This window comes from Emydura macquarii, unplaced genomic scaffold, assembly GCF_026122565.2.
Source record: "Emydura macquarii macquarii isolate MOO-44397 ecotype Brisbane River unplaced genomic scaffold, CSIRO-AGI_Emac_v2 contig_573, whole genome shotgun sequence".
Classification (NCBI taxonomy): Eukaryota; Metazoa; Chordata; order Testudines; family Chelidae; genus Emydura; species Emydura macquarii.
The window spans coordinates 1202584-1214187 of NW_027130710.1; the positions used below are offsets into that span (position 1 = coordinate 1202584).

Below are 11604 nucleotides of genomic sequence, written 5' to 3' on the forward strand. Positions count from 1 at the left end.
GCCAGGGAGACGGCGGTGCCCAGCTCTGGGTGGCCTTGTGCCTGGGGCCCGCTGCCAGGCTGGAGCGGAGGATGGAGGAGGTGTCTGATTCAGCCCCCTCCTGCCCCCAGGACTGGCACTGCCCGTGGGCCTCTCAGGAGGCCAGCTGGGCCTGGCTCAGGGGCAGAGGTCTCCCAAGCACGCCCGCCGCCCATGCAGCTGGCCGGGAGGTTGCTCGTGGTGGCATCGGCGCTGCTGCGGGTGTGACCGGCGGGGTGATGGGGGCCAAAGGAATCCGACCAGACCTGCCCCTCTGCGCTATAGGGACCTGCATTGCATGGACCGACCAGGGGCCCAGCTCGCTATCAGCAGGAGGGGTTGCCGCTAGCGGGGCCCCCCAGGGCTCGGTCCTTGGGCCGAGGCTCTTCCAGATTTGCCTCCCCCGACTCAGCGGCGGCTCAGCCGTTTGCTGGTGCCGTTGGCAGGCGACCCGAGGGGGCCGGGTGACCGTGACGGACAGATCAGCCGCGCCTGGTTAAATGGCCCCGGCCCGCCAGCGTGCGTCTGACCACAGCCTAAGGCCAGGCAGCGGGGTGCAGAATGAGACCCGGGTTTTCCCTCCGGCGTGGGAGATGGCAGCCGGGCACGCAGGGACGCCGAGCAGGACGCAAGGCAAGGCTGCGGCTGACCAGGCACCGGCGATCCTCGGGGTACCCAAAGGGGAAGGGTGACGAAGGAGGGAGGTCAGCTTCCCGCTAGCCGCAGCCCTGGTGAGACCATGACGGGAATCCTGGCTTCGCACCCCAGGAAGGGTCTGCTGGATCATCACCCCGGGGCTGGCAGACGAGGCTCCTGGCGCGCGACTGACTCGGCTGAGGTCCTGAGGCACGGACAAGGGAGCGGAGGGTGGCGGGGGCGTTCCCACCTCGCCGCAAAGGCCAGGGCCTGGAAGTCGGCCAAATTCCACCTTGAAATCAGACGCCGGTTTTCCTGGCAGGGAGGGTTAAACAGCGGGACGCTTAGTGGTGCTGGAGTTGCCGCAGCACAGAGTCTCTACCCCATCATCCGATCGCCGGCGGGGGGGGTCAGTTCACACCCGGGGGCAGGGCTCAGGCGCCCCCAGCCCCTGACGTTGAGGATCCCAGCCCCAGGGTGAGTGATTCAGGGATGGCAGAGACGGTCCAACACCCCGCGCCCCATATGCCCCGCCCCCTGCAGCCCATGCCCCCCTTCCTGCACCTGGCACCCTACAGCCCATGTCCCAGCCCCAGGCCCCCCACGAGTGATTCAGGGATGGCAGACGCCCTGTGCCCCCCACGCCCTGTGCCCCATACGCCCCACAGCCCATGTCCCACCCCCTGCAGCCCATGCCCCCCTTCCTGCACCTGGCACCCCACAGCCCATGTCCCACGCCCTGTGCCCCCCATGCCCTGTGCCCCATACGCCCCACAGCCCATATCCCACGCCCTGTGCCCCCCACGCCCTGTGCCCCATACGCCCCACAGCCCATGTCCCACGCCCTGTGCCCCCCACGCCCTGTGCCCCATACGCCCCACAGCCCATGTCCCACGCCCTGTGCCCCCCACGCCCTGTGCCCCATACGCCCCACACACCCCACGCCAGGCCATGTATCAGGCACCCTGTACCTCTCACGGTGCCCCCACGCCACGCCCCCCGGGAGTGACCACGCCCCCAGGGCGGAACCAAACGCTGCCCAGCGCCACAGGAGGCCCTTGGGGACGGAGTTGGCCTCCCCCCCCCCACCTTCCGCGCAGTTTGGTTCGGTCCGGCTGCTGCGCTGCCGCACCCCCGCCGGCGGGCGGAGCGTGGCACGTTCCAAGATGGCGGCGCCCTTGGGGGGCAGAAGCCTGGCGGTGAGACGCGGGGGAGGGGCCCAGCCCCCCCTTGGGCTGGGCAAGGCGGGGGGGGCCCCGCTGGGGGGAGCCGGGACCGATCCCGCCCAGCCCCAGCTTCACCCCCCCGGGCCAGGCCAGGCCAGGCTGCCCCCCCCACCCCGTGCAGCCGGGCCGAGGAGAGCGGAGGCGGGGCCGGTGCGGAAAGGTGCACGGCGCTGTACGTGGCTGAGGCTCCAGTCAGAGCCCAGGGCCCCCGTTGTGCGCAGTGCTGCGCAAACACCCAGCCCGCCCGGTTCTGCAGGACGACGCGCTCGGGGGGGGGGGGTGTAAATCAAGGGGGGGGCACCTCGCCGGGAGGGGCTGGGAGACGGGGCAGCTGTCTCCCCCCCCCCCCCCCCAATGTCACCACCTCCCGGGCTCCAAAAGCCATGGCGAGCAGGAGGTGCCCTTCCCCCAAAGCACCGGCCAGCCGAGTCCCCGCTGCACCCGGGGGGGGGGCGGCCCCGGCTCCTGGCGGTGCCCCGCGTGTGTGCCCGCAGCTGCGGTTCGGCCGGCGCTGTGCATGCGGACGCCGCAGCTGCTTGGCGCCACGCCTTGGGGACGTTCCAGCAAAACCCCGGCACCGAAAGTGCCTGCTGGGCGTCCCTGCAGCCAGGACCCAGCGGCGCCCGCTGCTCCGGAGCCAGCCTGTGGGGCGTCGGCGTCGCCCCCCAGTGATTCCAGCAGCCGGACCCGGCTCTCACGGGTGGTGAATCCTGTCTGTGCAGCTGCAGCTCCTTCGTTGGCTCCCCGGGTGCAGCCAGGGGTGCGTTACGCCCGCAGCCTCCCCTGCTCCCTGACCCCTTCTGCTTTGCTTCGTAGGCCGCTCGGTGGAGCCGGGGCGCTTTCCCGGGCCTGCTTCCCTGGAGCCGGGCTCTACAGACCACAGCTGTGTGTCACAAGGTAAGTGTGCGGCGGGCAGGCCTGCCCGCTAGTCCCGGGGCTGCCCGGGGGGGGATCTCACCACTGGTCTTGTGCGCATGGTGCACGCTTGAGACGCAGGTGCCGGCGGCGGGATCCCTGAAGGAATCCCTGGAGCTGTAAGGTAAGTAACTGCCTTGTCCCTCCCTCTGACCCAGCAAACCAAAGCAGGAGAGGCACCTGTGAGACGCGGGCAGCTTTCCCTTCGCACCCACCTGGCAGAGCCACTCTGACAGAGGCGTGGAGTTCTGGGCAAGGCCTTGAACCCCCGTCTCCCCCCACGCACCCCAGCAGCTTGTTCCCGGAGCCTTTCGCTCGGGCATGGTTTGCTCTCTCCCGGGGAGCCCGTCCCAGCTCCTTGTGCCATGAACAGGCCTGGGAAGTGGGTGTGGTTAGGGCTGGGAGTCAGGACTCCTGGGTTCTACGTGCAGGTTTGCCACTGAGTCACTGGATGTCCATTGAGCGGGTCGTTCCTCATCTGCCTCGGTTTCCCCCGTCCAGGGGCGGCAGGAGCCTGGAGGCTCAGTGAGTCAGTGTCTAAGAGTGGCTCCGGGGCTTGTTCTGTAGCCTGGCCCCTGGCAGTGCCCCAGAGATGCCCGCAGAGCGTGTGGGTGAGTCTCAGTCTTGGCAGGACCTGGGGCGTCATTGGCGGGGAAACGAACACTCAGGCGAAAGCTTCCTGCAGGCAGCCTCGCACGCAGGCCACGCGCCGTTCCACTGCCAAGCATGGCCAGGCTGCGACGGCGCCAGTCACAGGGAAGGGGGCACGTAGGCAGTGGGCACCAGGGGGTTAGTGCTCTGCCCAACGCTCTGAAATACCCGCTGCCTGCCCTCCAGCCATTAACGCCTACGGAGCAGGGGAAGATTTGTCCCTCTCTCCCGGCCCCCTGTTGTCTTTCACACCCCTCCCACCTGTGTTATCTTGCAGAACCAAGCGGCCCGAGTGCGAGGGGGGAAAGGAGACAAGCCGGTGACGTACGAGCAGGCCCACCCGCCCCACTACATCGCCCATCGCAAGGGCTGGCTCTCTCAGCACACCAGTGAGTGACCCGCCAGCCGCTGCCCTGAGAGTACCTGGGCTTCCTCCTCTCTCTTGGCGTCTGCCCTGCTCCCCACAGCGCCTCCTGCTGGGAGAGATCGGGACTGGAGTAGCTGGGAGCTTCCCCCTCCAGCCAGCTCCTGCCCCACTCCCCACAGTACCCCCTGGGCTGGGGTGTTCCTGTTGTGTGGCCCCTCTAACGTAACAAAACGGGGTGGGGGGGGTATTCAACCTGGACAGGACCTTTACCCGTCCCGAGTTCATCTCCAGTGGTGGGGGAAGGAGGGGGAGTCCCTGTCCCCTGGCAGATGCGCCGTGCTCCGTAGCCAGCTCCTGCGGCAGAGCCCCCACGCGGCCGGAGACCCATGCACCCCCCCAGCTCTGGCTGGTGCCGCTCGTAGCTTCTCTTGGCATGGGGCACCTGGCGTTGTCCCCTCACCCACCCACCCGCCTGCCCTGCAGGTAACCTGGACGGGGAGGACGGGGCCGCCGAGCGCACCCTGGAGGACGTCTTCATCCGCAAGTTCATCTACGGCACCTTCCACGGCTGCCTGGCCAACGAGATCGTGCTGAAGCGCCGCGCCAACGTGCTGGTCATCTGCGCCGTCTTCCTGCAGTGCCTGCCGGCTTACAAGTTCTACTTCCTGATCGGCTACACCGAAGCGCTGCTCTCCTACTTCTACAAGTGCCCCGTCAAGCTGGAAGTGCAGACGGTGCCGGAGAAGGTCATCTACAAATACCTGTAGCCGCTGGCGCCCCCGGCGTGAGGCTTCCCCCTCCTTCCAGTTGGGCACGGATGGCTGCCCCATCTCTCCCCTTTACGGGGCGCCGGGTCAGTGCCATCCCGAGCAGTGGGGTCTCCCATGCCCAAGCCAGGCCGCCTGCTTCCCTGTGTCTCTGCTGACCCGTTCTGGGGCAGGAGAGCGGCTCCTCCAGCGCCCTCCGCGTGGGACCAAGGACGGCCGTGGCACGTGGGTGGTGGCAGTGGGGGGCTCTGGATGTAGCGGTGGTCCGCCCAGCGACGGGGAGTAAAAGGTCTCTGGCCCCAGCATCTGTCTCTGTGGAGTCACGGTAGCCCAGTTCATCCCACTTGGTCCTGGGACGGTCAGAGCGTGGGCAGGGCAGCAACTCCACATCCCTCTGCTTGCAGGGGCAGGGCTGCGGCCCAGTCCCTGAGGGCTCCCTCCTGCCCCCTTCCCCCCCAAGGACCTCCCCGTCCCTGTGGGACCTACCCGCGACACCTCTCTAGGAGAGCTGGCGTGGCAGGATCGGGCCCTGCATTGGCGTCTGCTGTAAAACGCGGGGGGGTGGGGGTCCAGGAACCGGCCTCCTGGTGATTAGTGGCTCCTGGCCCCAAGCACTAGGGGGGCCAGCCCGGTGAGCCATACTGCCAGCCTGGTAATGGGCACAGCCCCCCAGCTGGGTAGGGGTAGGGCAGAGGAACCGGCAGGAACAGGGGGGCAGAGATCTGGGGCTGCCTCGTGCGTTTATCAATAAGCTGGAGAGGGCAGGGGCCAGATCTGCCGCTGAACCTCCTGTGGGGCTGTCCCACCCAGCCCGGTGCCAGGCGGGTACGGGGATGGGTGAGGCAGTGGGAGGGGAACCCCCAGCTGCCCGATGCCAGGTGGAGGGAGGAACGGGCCCAGCTCAGATCTCAGTGGGATGGAAAGGAGTGGGGCTGGGCAGTGCCAGGGGGAGCTCTGTGTGGGGTGTCACTGTGCCCTGGGAACCAGCGCGGCTGACGAAGGCCTGGCATGGGGAACGGTCGCCTGCCGCCGTTCTGTGCCCCTTCCCCTCCCCACAGCATCCAGGCCCGGCCCTTTCCAGTCCTGAGGGCTCCAGCCCCCTACGTGTCAGGATCACCCAGACACCGCCCGGTGCCGTTCCCCCCGTCGCCTTTGTGCCCCCCAGCTGCTCTGGCCGCTGCTGGCATGGCTTCACCCGCTCTTTGCCAAGGGGGTGCAGCACGGGCGAGGGGCTGAGGAGCAGCGGGTGACGGGTGAACTCAGTCCTTGGGGATCCAGCACGGAGGGCTTGCCGGGGAGCTGCTTTCTGCACCCCCCTGAATGTGCAGTGGGCTCTCCTTGGGGGTGGGCCGGGAGGCATGGGGGGGCTGGATCTTTGACGTGCAGCATCAGCAGGAAAAGAAATGCAGATTTCTTGCAGGGCGGTGTGGGGCCAGCACCCCCCAGCCGTCAGCAATTGCACGTGGAGTCCAGTGGGGTGTGCGGCTGCTGGATCGGGCCCTTTGTTTAGGGAGAGTCTCCCCTTCACCCCCCATGGCGGAGGCCTGGAGCCCCCTGCTAGGGCTCTGCTCCTGGGCGCTCTCCATGCGCCCCCCAAGGGCTATGGGGAAGCTAGGGAGAAGGAGCACTGCATGCTGGGAGTTGGAGTGTGGGGGGCAGTGGGGAGGTGGTTCCCACCGGCGTCTGGGTGCCCGGATGCAGGTGGCACCCGCTGGGTGGGGAGGATCCCCTGTCCTGGGGGAGGGAGCGATTTGAGTAGGGTTGGAGTCTGCCCTGCCCTTCCCCAGAGGTGGCTGCATTTCCCCCCTCCCCGTGGCCTGGCACTCAGCTGTACCGTCTGGCGGCTGGCCCAGCAGCCTCTCTTCTCGCACACGCCCGGACAGCGGGTTCTCCAGCACCCGTCTCGCCAGCGGGAGGCTGCATTGGCCGGGCGGGTGTCAGCCACGTCTATGCCCGGGACGGCCTGGCGCAGCCAGCTGCACTCCCAACCCCCCCGCCAAACTGGACCCGGGGCCTGAGGCCCTTTTGGGGATGCGGCTGCCGAGCGAGCGGGCAAGGGGCACATGGACTGGCCACTGGCAGGCTGGAAACAGGCCACTCTGCAGGTGCCGCTGCAGCATTTCCTGGTGCCAGCACCAAGGGGCGCAGACACATGGGGGGCCAGCCCCCCAGCCCAGAGGGGTGCTCTGCAGGAGGCTTACCGTGCCATCCACCTGCCCATCCTCAACGGGCAGCAGCTCCTCCATGGAGATGAAAACAGCCGGGGTTCCCTCGCCACCTGGAAGAGGCAGCCTGCTCTGGGGTGGAGCCGGCGGCTGGCCCACAGCCCCAGGGAGGCGGGCTGCGCCGTGATCAGCCTGTGGGTGCGTGTGCACATGCCAGCTGTTGTGTGATGGGCCCAGGGCTGCGCGGGCAGCACAGACCGCAATGGCGCCACCCAGGGCACCTCCAGCCCCAGGGCCCGATCGTGGGAACTCGCCCCGCGCTGCCACACCAGCTACCCCGCTGGGGCAGCGAGCGCTAGAGCCCCCAGCGCAGGAGACTGGGAGGGGAGCGGGGTCTAGGGGTTAGAACGGGTGGGCTGGACGCCAGGACACCTGGCTTCTAGCTGGCTCATCCATTGACTTCCACGGGACACTTCCCTGCCCTGTGACTCGGTTTCCCCAGGGTGGGGCAGGCCAGCGTTGCATGAAGAGGACGTGCAGGCTGTCTGGCTTGCGTGTGATGGATCACGGGGCGCGCGTGGGACGTGCTGGGCGGGGCCGCAGGGTTCTCTGCTGGCGTGGGATGGACTCTGAACGATTGTAAATAACAATAACGCTTTGCTTCCTGCTGCTCCAGCCAGCTGAACGCTGGGGAAACCGAGTCGCAGAGGGGGCAGGGTCACATGGCAAGTCGGTGGATGGGCCAGTTAGAACCCAGGAGTTCTGGCTCCCAGCCCCAGGAATTAGGAACTAGAGTCCTAGGTTCTGGGCGTAGCTCTGGGCGGGGAGTGGGGTCTAGTGGTTGGAGGGGACAGGGGGTGGCTGATGGCCAGGACTCCTGGGTTCTAAGCTCAGGTTTGCCCAGGGTCTTGCTGTCTCCCCCCTTCCCTGCCCTTGGCTTGGAAGCTGCAACCCCGGTGGCAGGTGCATGCCCTGACCCCACTTGGGCCCGGTGCCAGCTGAGGGCATGTGAGTCAAACCGGAGTGAGGCGGATTTGCCCATCCTGCCTGAGTGATTTACTGCGCCGTTCCCATGGCCCTCGGAGGGGGCAGAGGGAGAAGATGAGTTGTGGGAAACTAACTTTCCTGGCGGCCTGGGCGCCCTGCCAGCCTCGTACCAAGCCGGCTTGGGCCGGGCCAGTGTGTGGCTGGAAGACCTGCAAGGAGCAGCCAGCAGGGTGGGGCCCTAGGGGCTATTTCCCCGCCCCCCCGTCAGTGCCAACCCATGGTGGTCAGAAGAGCTGTGCTCAGCATGGCCCCTCCTCGCCCTCTGACACCAACCCCACCTGTGCCCCTTAGACAGTAATGTGCTCAGCCTCATTCTCGCTGCTGGGGAAACTGAGGCAGGAAATGGGACGTGACCGTGCTGCTGGGGAAACTGAGGCAGGGAGCAGGAAAGTGACCTTGCTGTTGGGGAAACCGAGGCAGGGAGTGGAGAAGTGACTTCATTGCTGGGGAAACTGAGGCAGGGAGCGACAAAGTGACTTACCCAGGGCAGAGCCAGGAAAAGAACCCAGGAGTCCTGCTTCCCAGCTAATCACTGCAGCTCCCAGCGCGGCGCTGGCACCCGGCTTTACAGTGGCCAGCGTGTGGGAGAAGGCAGGTACCCTGGGCTGCAGCAGGATTCCCATGGCAGCTGCCAGGGCTGGTCCCCACGTTGGCTCCAGTCGCTCTGTGCCGGGGCTGGGCCGTGAATCTCCCAAGTACGTGTGAAACGGAGAAGCCTCCCCCAGTCCTGGGGCATGGTGCGGGGGAAAGCGCCCGTGGCTCTGGGCTGGGCAGTGCCGGGACGGGCATCTGGGCTCCCCACCCTAGCCCCGCTGGTGCCCCTCAAACCCAACCCGCAGCCCCCCGGTGTTCTAGGCCGGGAGGGGAGCAGGGAGAGCCGTGGCCTCAGTGATACCCGCTGCCCTACTGCTGCCCTCACCTGGCCCTGCCCTGGCAGTAGCCCCCCTGCTTGCCATGGCCCCTTGGGCCCTGACTCCTGTCTCGTGTTGGCTGTTCACGTGCAGCGTCTCATGCCCACGCGCCCTGGCCGCCTCGCTCCGGTCCTGGGAGCGATGGACCTTGCCCCTCCGCTGGCGTCAGGGAACAGCGTGGCCATCCGGCTGCGGGGAGCTGGCCCCTAGCCCAGCCTGGGGAAGTAGGAAGCAGAGCCCGGCCCGGACGCCAGGGTCCCAGGAGAGCGTCAGTGTGGAGGAGGCACCGGTGCCCGGGCATCCTGAGCTGCTTGGCTGGGAGCCCCAGTCTCCTGGCGTCTTGCTGCCTCTTCCCTCAGCTGAGCCTTGGCGGGGCCGGGTCCCAGCCCCGCACCAGTCAGGGGGATCCAGGTGCCAGGCCATGGCAACCCCGGCTCTGCCCCCCAGCCTGCCCCGCTCGGCCAGTCCCGTCTCTCTCTGCCCACAGCAGAGCCCCCCAGCCCCTCGTAAGCCCCCATCTCCCGTGAGGCCCAGTCGCTCCACGGCCAGTCTAGCCCTGTGCACGGGGTCCCGCGGCGGGGGCCTGACGTGCCGGAGTGTCTGGTTTCTGGGATGTGCCAGCATCTCCCCCCCCCCGGGGGGGAGCTCTGGGACATCACGGGCACTAAGCGCGCCGGCTGCTCCCCCCCCCCCGCGCCCGTGGCCTAGTTCAGAGCCAGTGACGAGCGTCAGGGCAGGCGTTAATGAATTCGGCGTTGCGTGGAGGAGCTGACGGGTGTGTGAAAAACAGCGCCTGAGCCGGGCGGGGGAGTCACGGGGGGGCCGCGCTCCCAGGCCCAGGGGATCTGAAATGGCAGCCAGGACTGGGGGGGAAGGGGGCTGAACGTCTGTCCTTCCTGGCGTCAGGGTGAGTCGCGCTGGGACCCCCGCACGCTGCCCGGCTCTGCGGTACCCGGGTACCACGGGAGCGCTGCTGCCATGTGCGCTCGGAGGGGCTGGTGCTCTGATCTCTCCCTGGCGGGGGAGGCGCTGCCCGTGGCGGGGGGCACCTAGCAGGGACCCTGGTGCGGACGCGGTCCCAGGCTTGTCACGGGCCCCCAGACACCCTGGGCTCAGAGCTGGCTGGCTGGCACAGGGGGCAACCCAGGGGGACCGGAGCCCGTGGGCAGTCGGGCAGAGATGCCTACAGCGGGTTACGGCTGCATCCTGGGATGGGCCAGTGGCTCCGAGCCCAGGACCGGCTGTGTGCAGCTGGCACCTCGCCGCCAGGAGCCCGCCGCTGGGTGCTCTGCCCGTCGGGGCGCTGCCCTCGCCGAGGGGAATGGCCCCACCCAGCCAGGGCAACCCGCTCCTGCCAGCCAGCTGCGGGGGCACGCGGCCGCTCCCCAGGGCTGGGAGGGGGTCACCCACCAGGGCTGGCTAGCGCCCGGCTGGGCTGGATCTAGGCTGGCAGAGATCAGGAGCCGATTTCACCCTGCTCAAGGTGGCATACGGTGGCGCGGGCTGACCGTGTGATGGGGGTGAGACGTGCTGGGGCAGGCGGGGTTAGCCCCACCGTGACCGAGCGTCCCTGCAGCCTGGGCAAAGGAAGCCGGGGAAGCGGGGCTGAGCTGGTGCTGGATTCGAGGAGTCCGGCCCCCTGCTGGCACCCGCCTGCGCTCAGCTGGTTGGGGGAACTGGCCCTGATCCTGGGCACTGAGGATGGCAGGGGGGAGTGGAGGGGGCCAGGAAGCTGCCAGGAACCAGAGAATCTGCAGCTCGGGGCCGGCGTGGGGGAAAGCAGCCGGCCCTATGGATCTGGCAGAGCCACGCGGGCTTTCGGGTGGCTGGATTGGGCTGGTGGCGCTGCTGCGGGATGGTCTGGATCGGGCCCGTCATAGGATCATGCTTGACTCGGGGGCTCTGGTCCGTGTTTGAAAAGCCCAGTCCTGTCCTGGGACTGGACCAGGGAGAGGCCAATGTCAGGCTTCTGTCCCCGGCTCTGGGAGGGAAATGGGGTCTAGGGGCTAGAGCCACGGGGCGGGGCTGGAAACCAGGACTCCTGGCTTCTATCGCGGGCTCTGGGAGGGGAGTGGGGTCTGCCCAAGGCTGGAGATGGAGGAGATCTGGCTTTGTCTCTTAAAGACCCTTAAAGGGAACTAGCAACGGAGGGTCAGGAGCCTTGGGCTGCCCCCCACCTGCCCCCACCGCAGAGGGCATCTCCCCAGCAGCTCAGAGCCAGGGAGCCATTGCCTTTGCACATCCAGCCCGCCCAGAAATGCAGCCACCTCTGGGGTGAGGCACGGCAGCTGTTCACCAGGCGCAGGGCAGGGCGGTAGGACCGGAGGCAGAGAGGGCCCTGTATGGAACGGCGCCTGCAGGGGCCGTTTAGGGAGGCAGACCGGCGGCACCGGGGATGGGCTCTCCGCCCCAGAACGGGGGGCACTGCAGCCCGGCTGAGCGAGACCAGGACGTCCTCCCCCGGCCTGTGCACTCAGATTAGCGCCTTGGGGCTGGGTCTCGTCCAAACACCGCCTGCAGCAGGGCCCCCCCGCACAGTGGTATGGTTTGGGGGCCAGCACTGGGCAGAGTGTCCCCCAAATGAGCCCCCCCACTCCACGCCCTGCAGACAGCCCAGCAAGGGCTGTGGGGGCTCCTGTGTTCTTACAAGGAAGGGCCTGCCCCGGGTTTTAGGGTTGAACTGGGACACAGAGAGGGGAGGGAACGCCCCCCCGACCATTCAGTGCATCAGCTCCCCTGCTCTAACCCCTAGACCCCACTCCCCTCCCACAGCTGAGGAGAGAACCCAGGAGTCCTGGCTCCCAGCATCCTCTGCTCTGACTCACCCGGCCTTCCTCCTCTCCCCAAGTCCGGAAAGGAACCCAGGAGTCCTGGCTCCCAGCCCCCTGCTCTGTCTGCTGA

General features: G+C 68.0%; 1 protein-coding gene across 1 annotated transcript; it reads left to right on the plus strand.

Annotated features, from left to right (window-relative positions):
- The first annotated feature begins 1745 nt into the window (after nt 1-1745).
- On the plus strand, nt 1746-4883 carry MRPS24 (mitochondrial ribosomal protein S24). Its single transcript, XM_067540262.1, has 4 exons — nt 1746-1853; nt 2697-2777; nt 3724-3835; nt 4297-4883. The coding sequence occupies exons 1-4, from the start codon at nt 1821-1823 to the stop codon at nt 4578-4580; spliced, it is 510 nt and encodes a 169-aa protein (XP_067396363.1). The 5' UTR covers nt 1746-1820; the 3' UTR covers nt 4581-4883.
- The last annotated feature ends 6721 nt before the right edge of the window (nt 4884-11604 follow it).

Excerpts from the sequence above, each read along its gene's own strand:
- MRPS24 (XM_067540262.1), top strand. The coding sequence starts at position 1,821 with ATGGCGGCGCCCTTGGGGGGCAGAAGCCTGGCG. Across the intron at positions 2,778-3,723 it reads CCACAGCTGTGTGTCACAAG|AACCAAGCGGCCCGAGTGCG; the intron begins GTAAGTGTGCGG and ends GTTATCTTGCAG. Across the intron at positions 3,836-4,296 it reads CTGGCTCTCTCAGCACACCA|GTAACCTGGACGGGGAGGAC; the intron begins GTGAGTGACCCG and ends CCTGCCCTGCAG.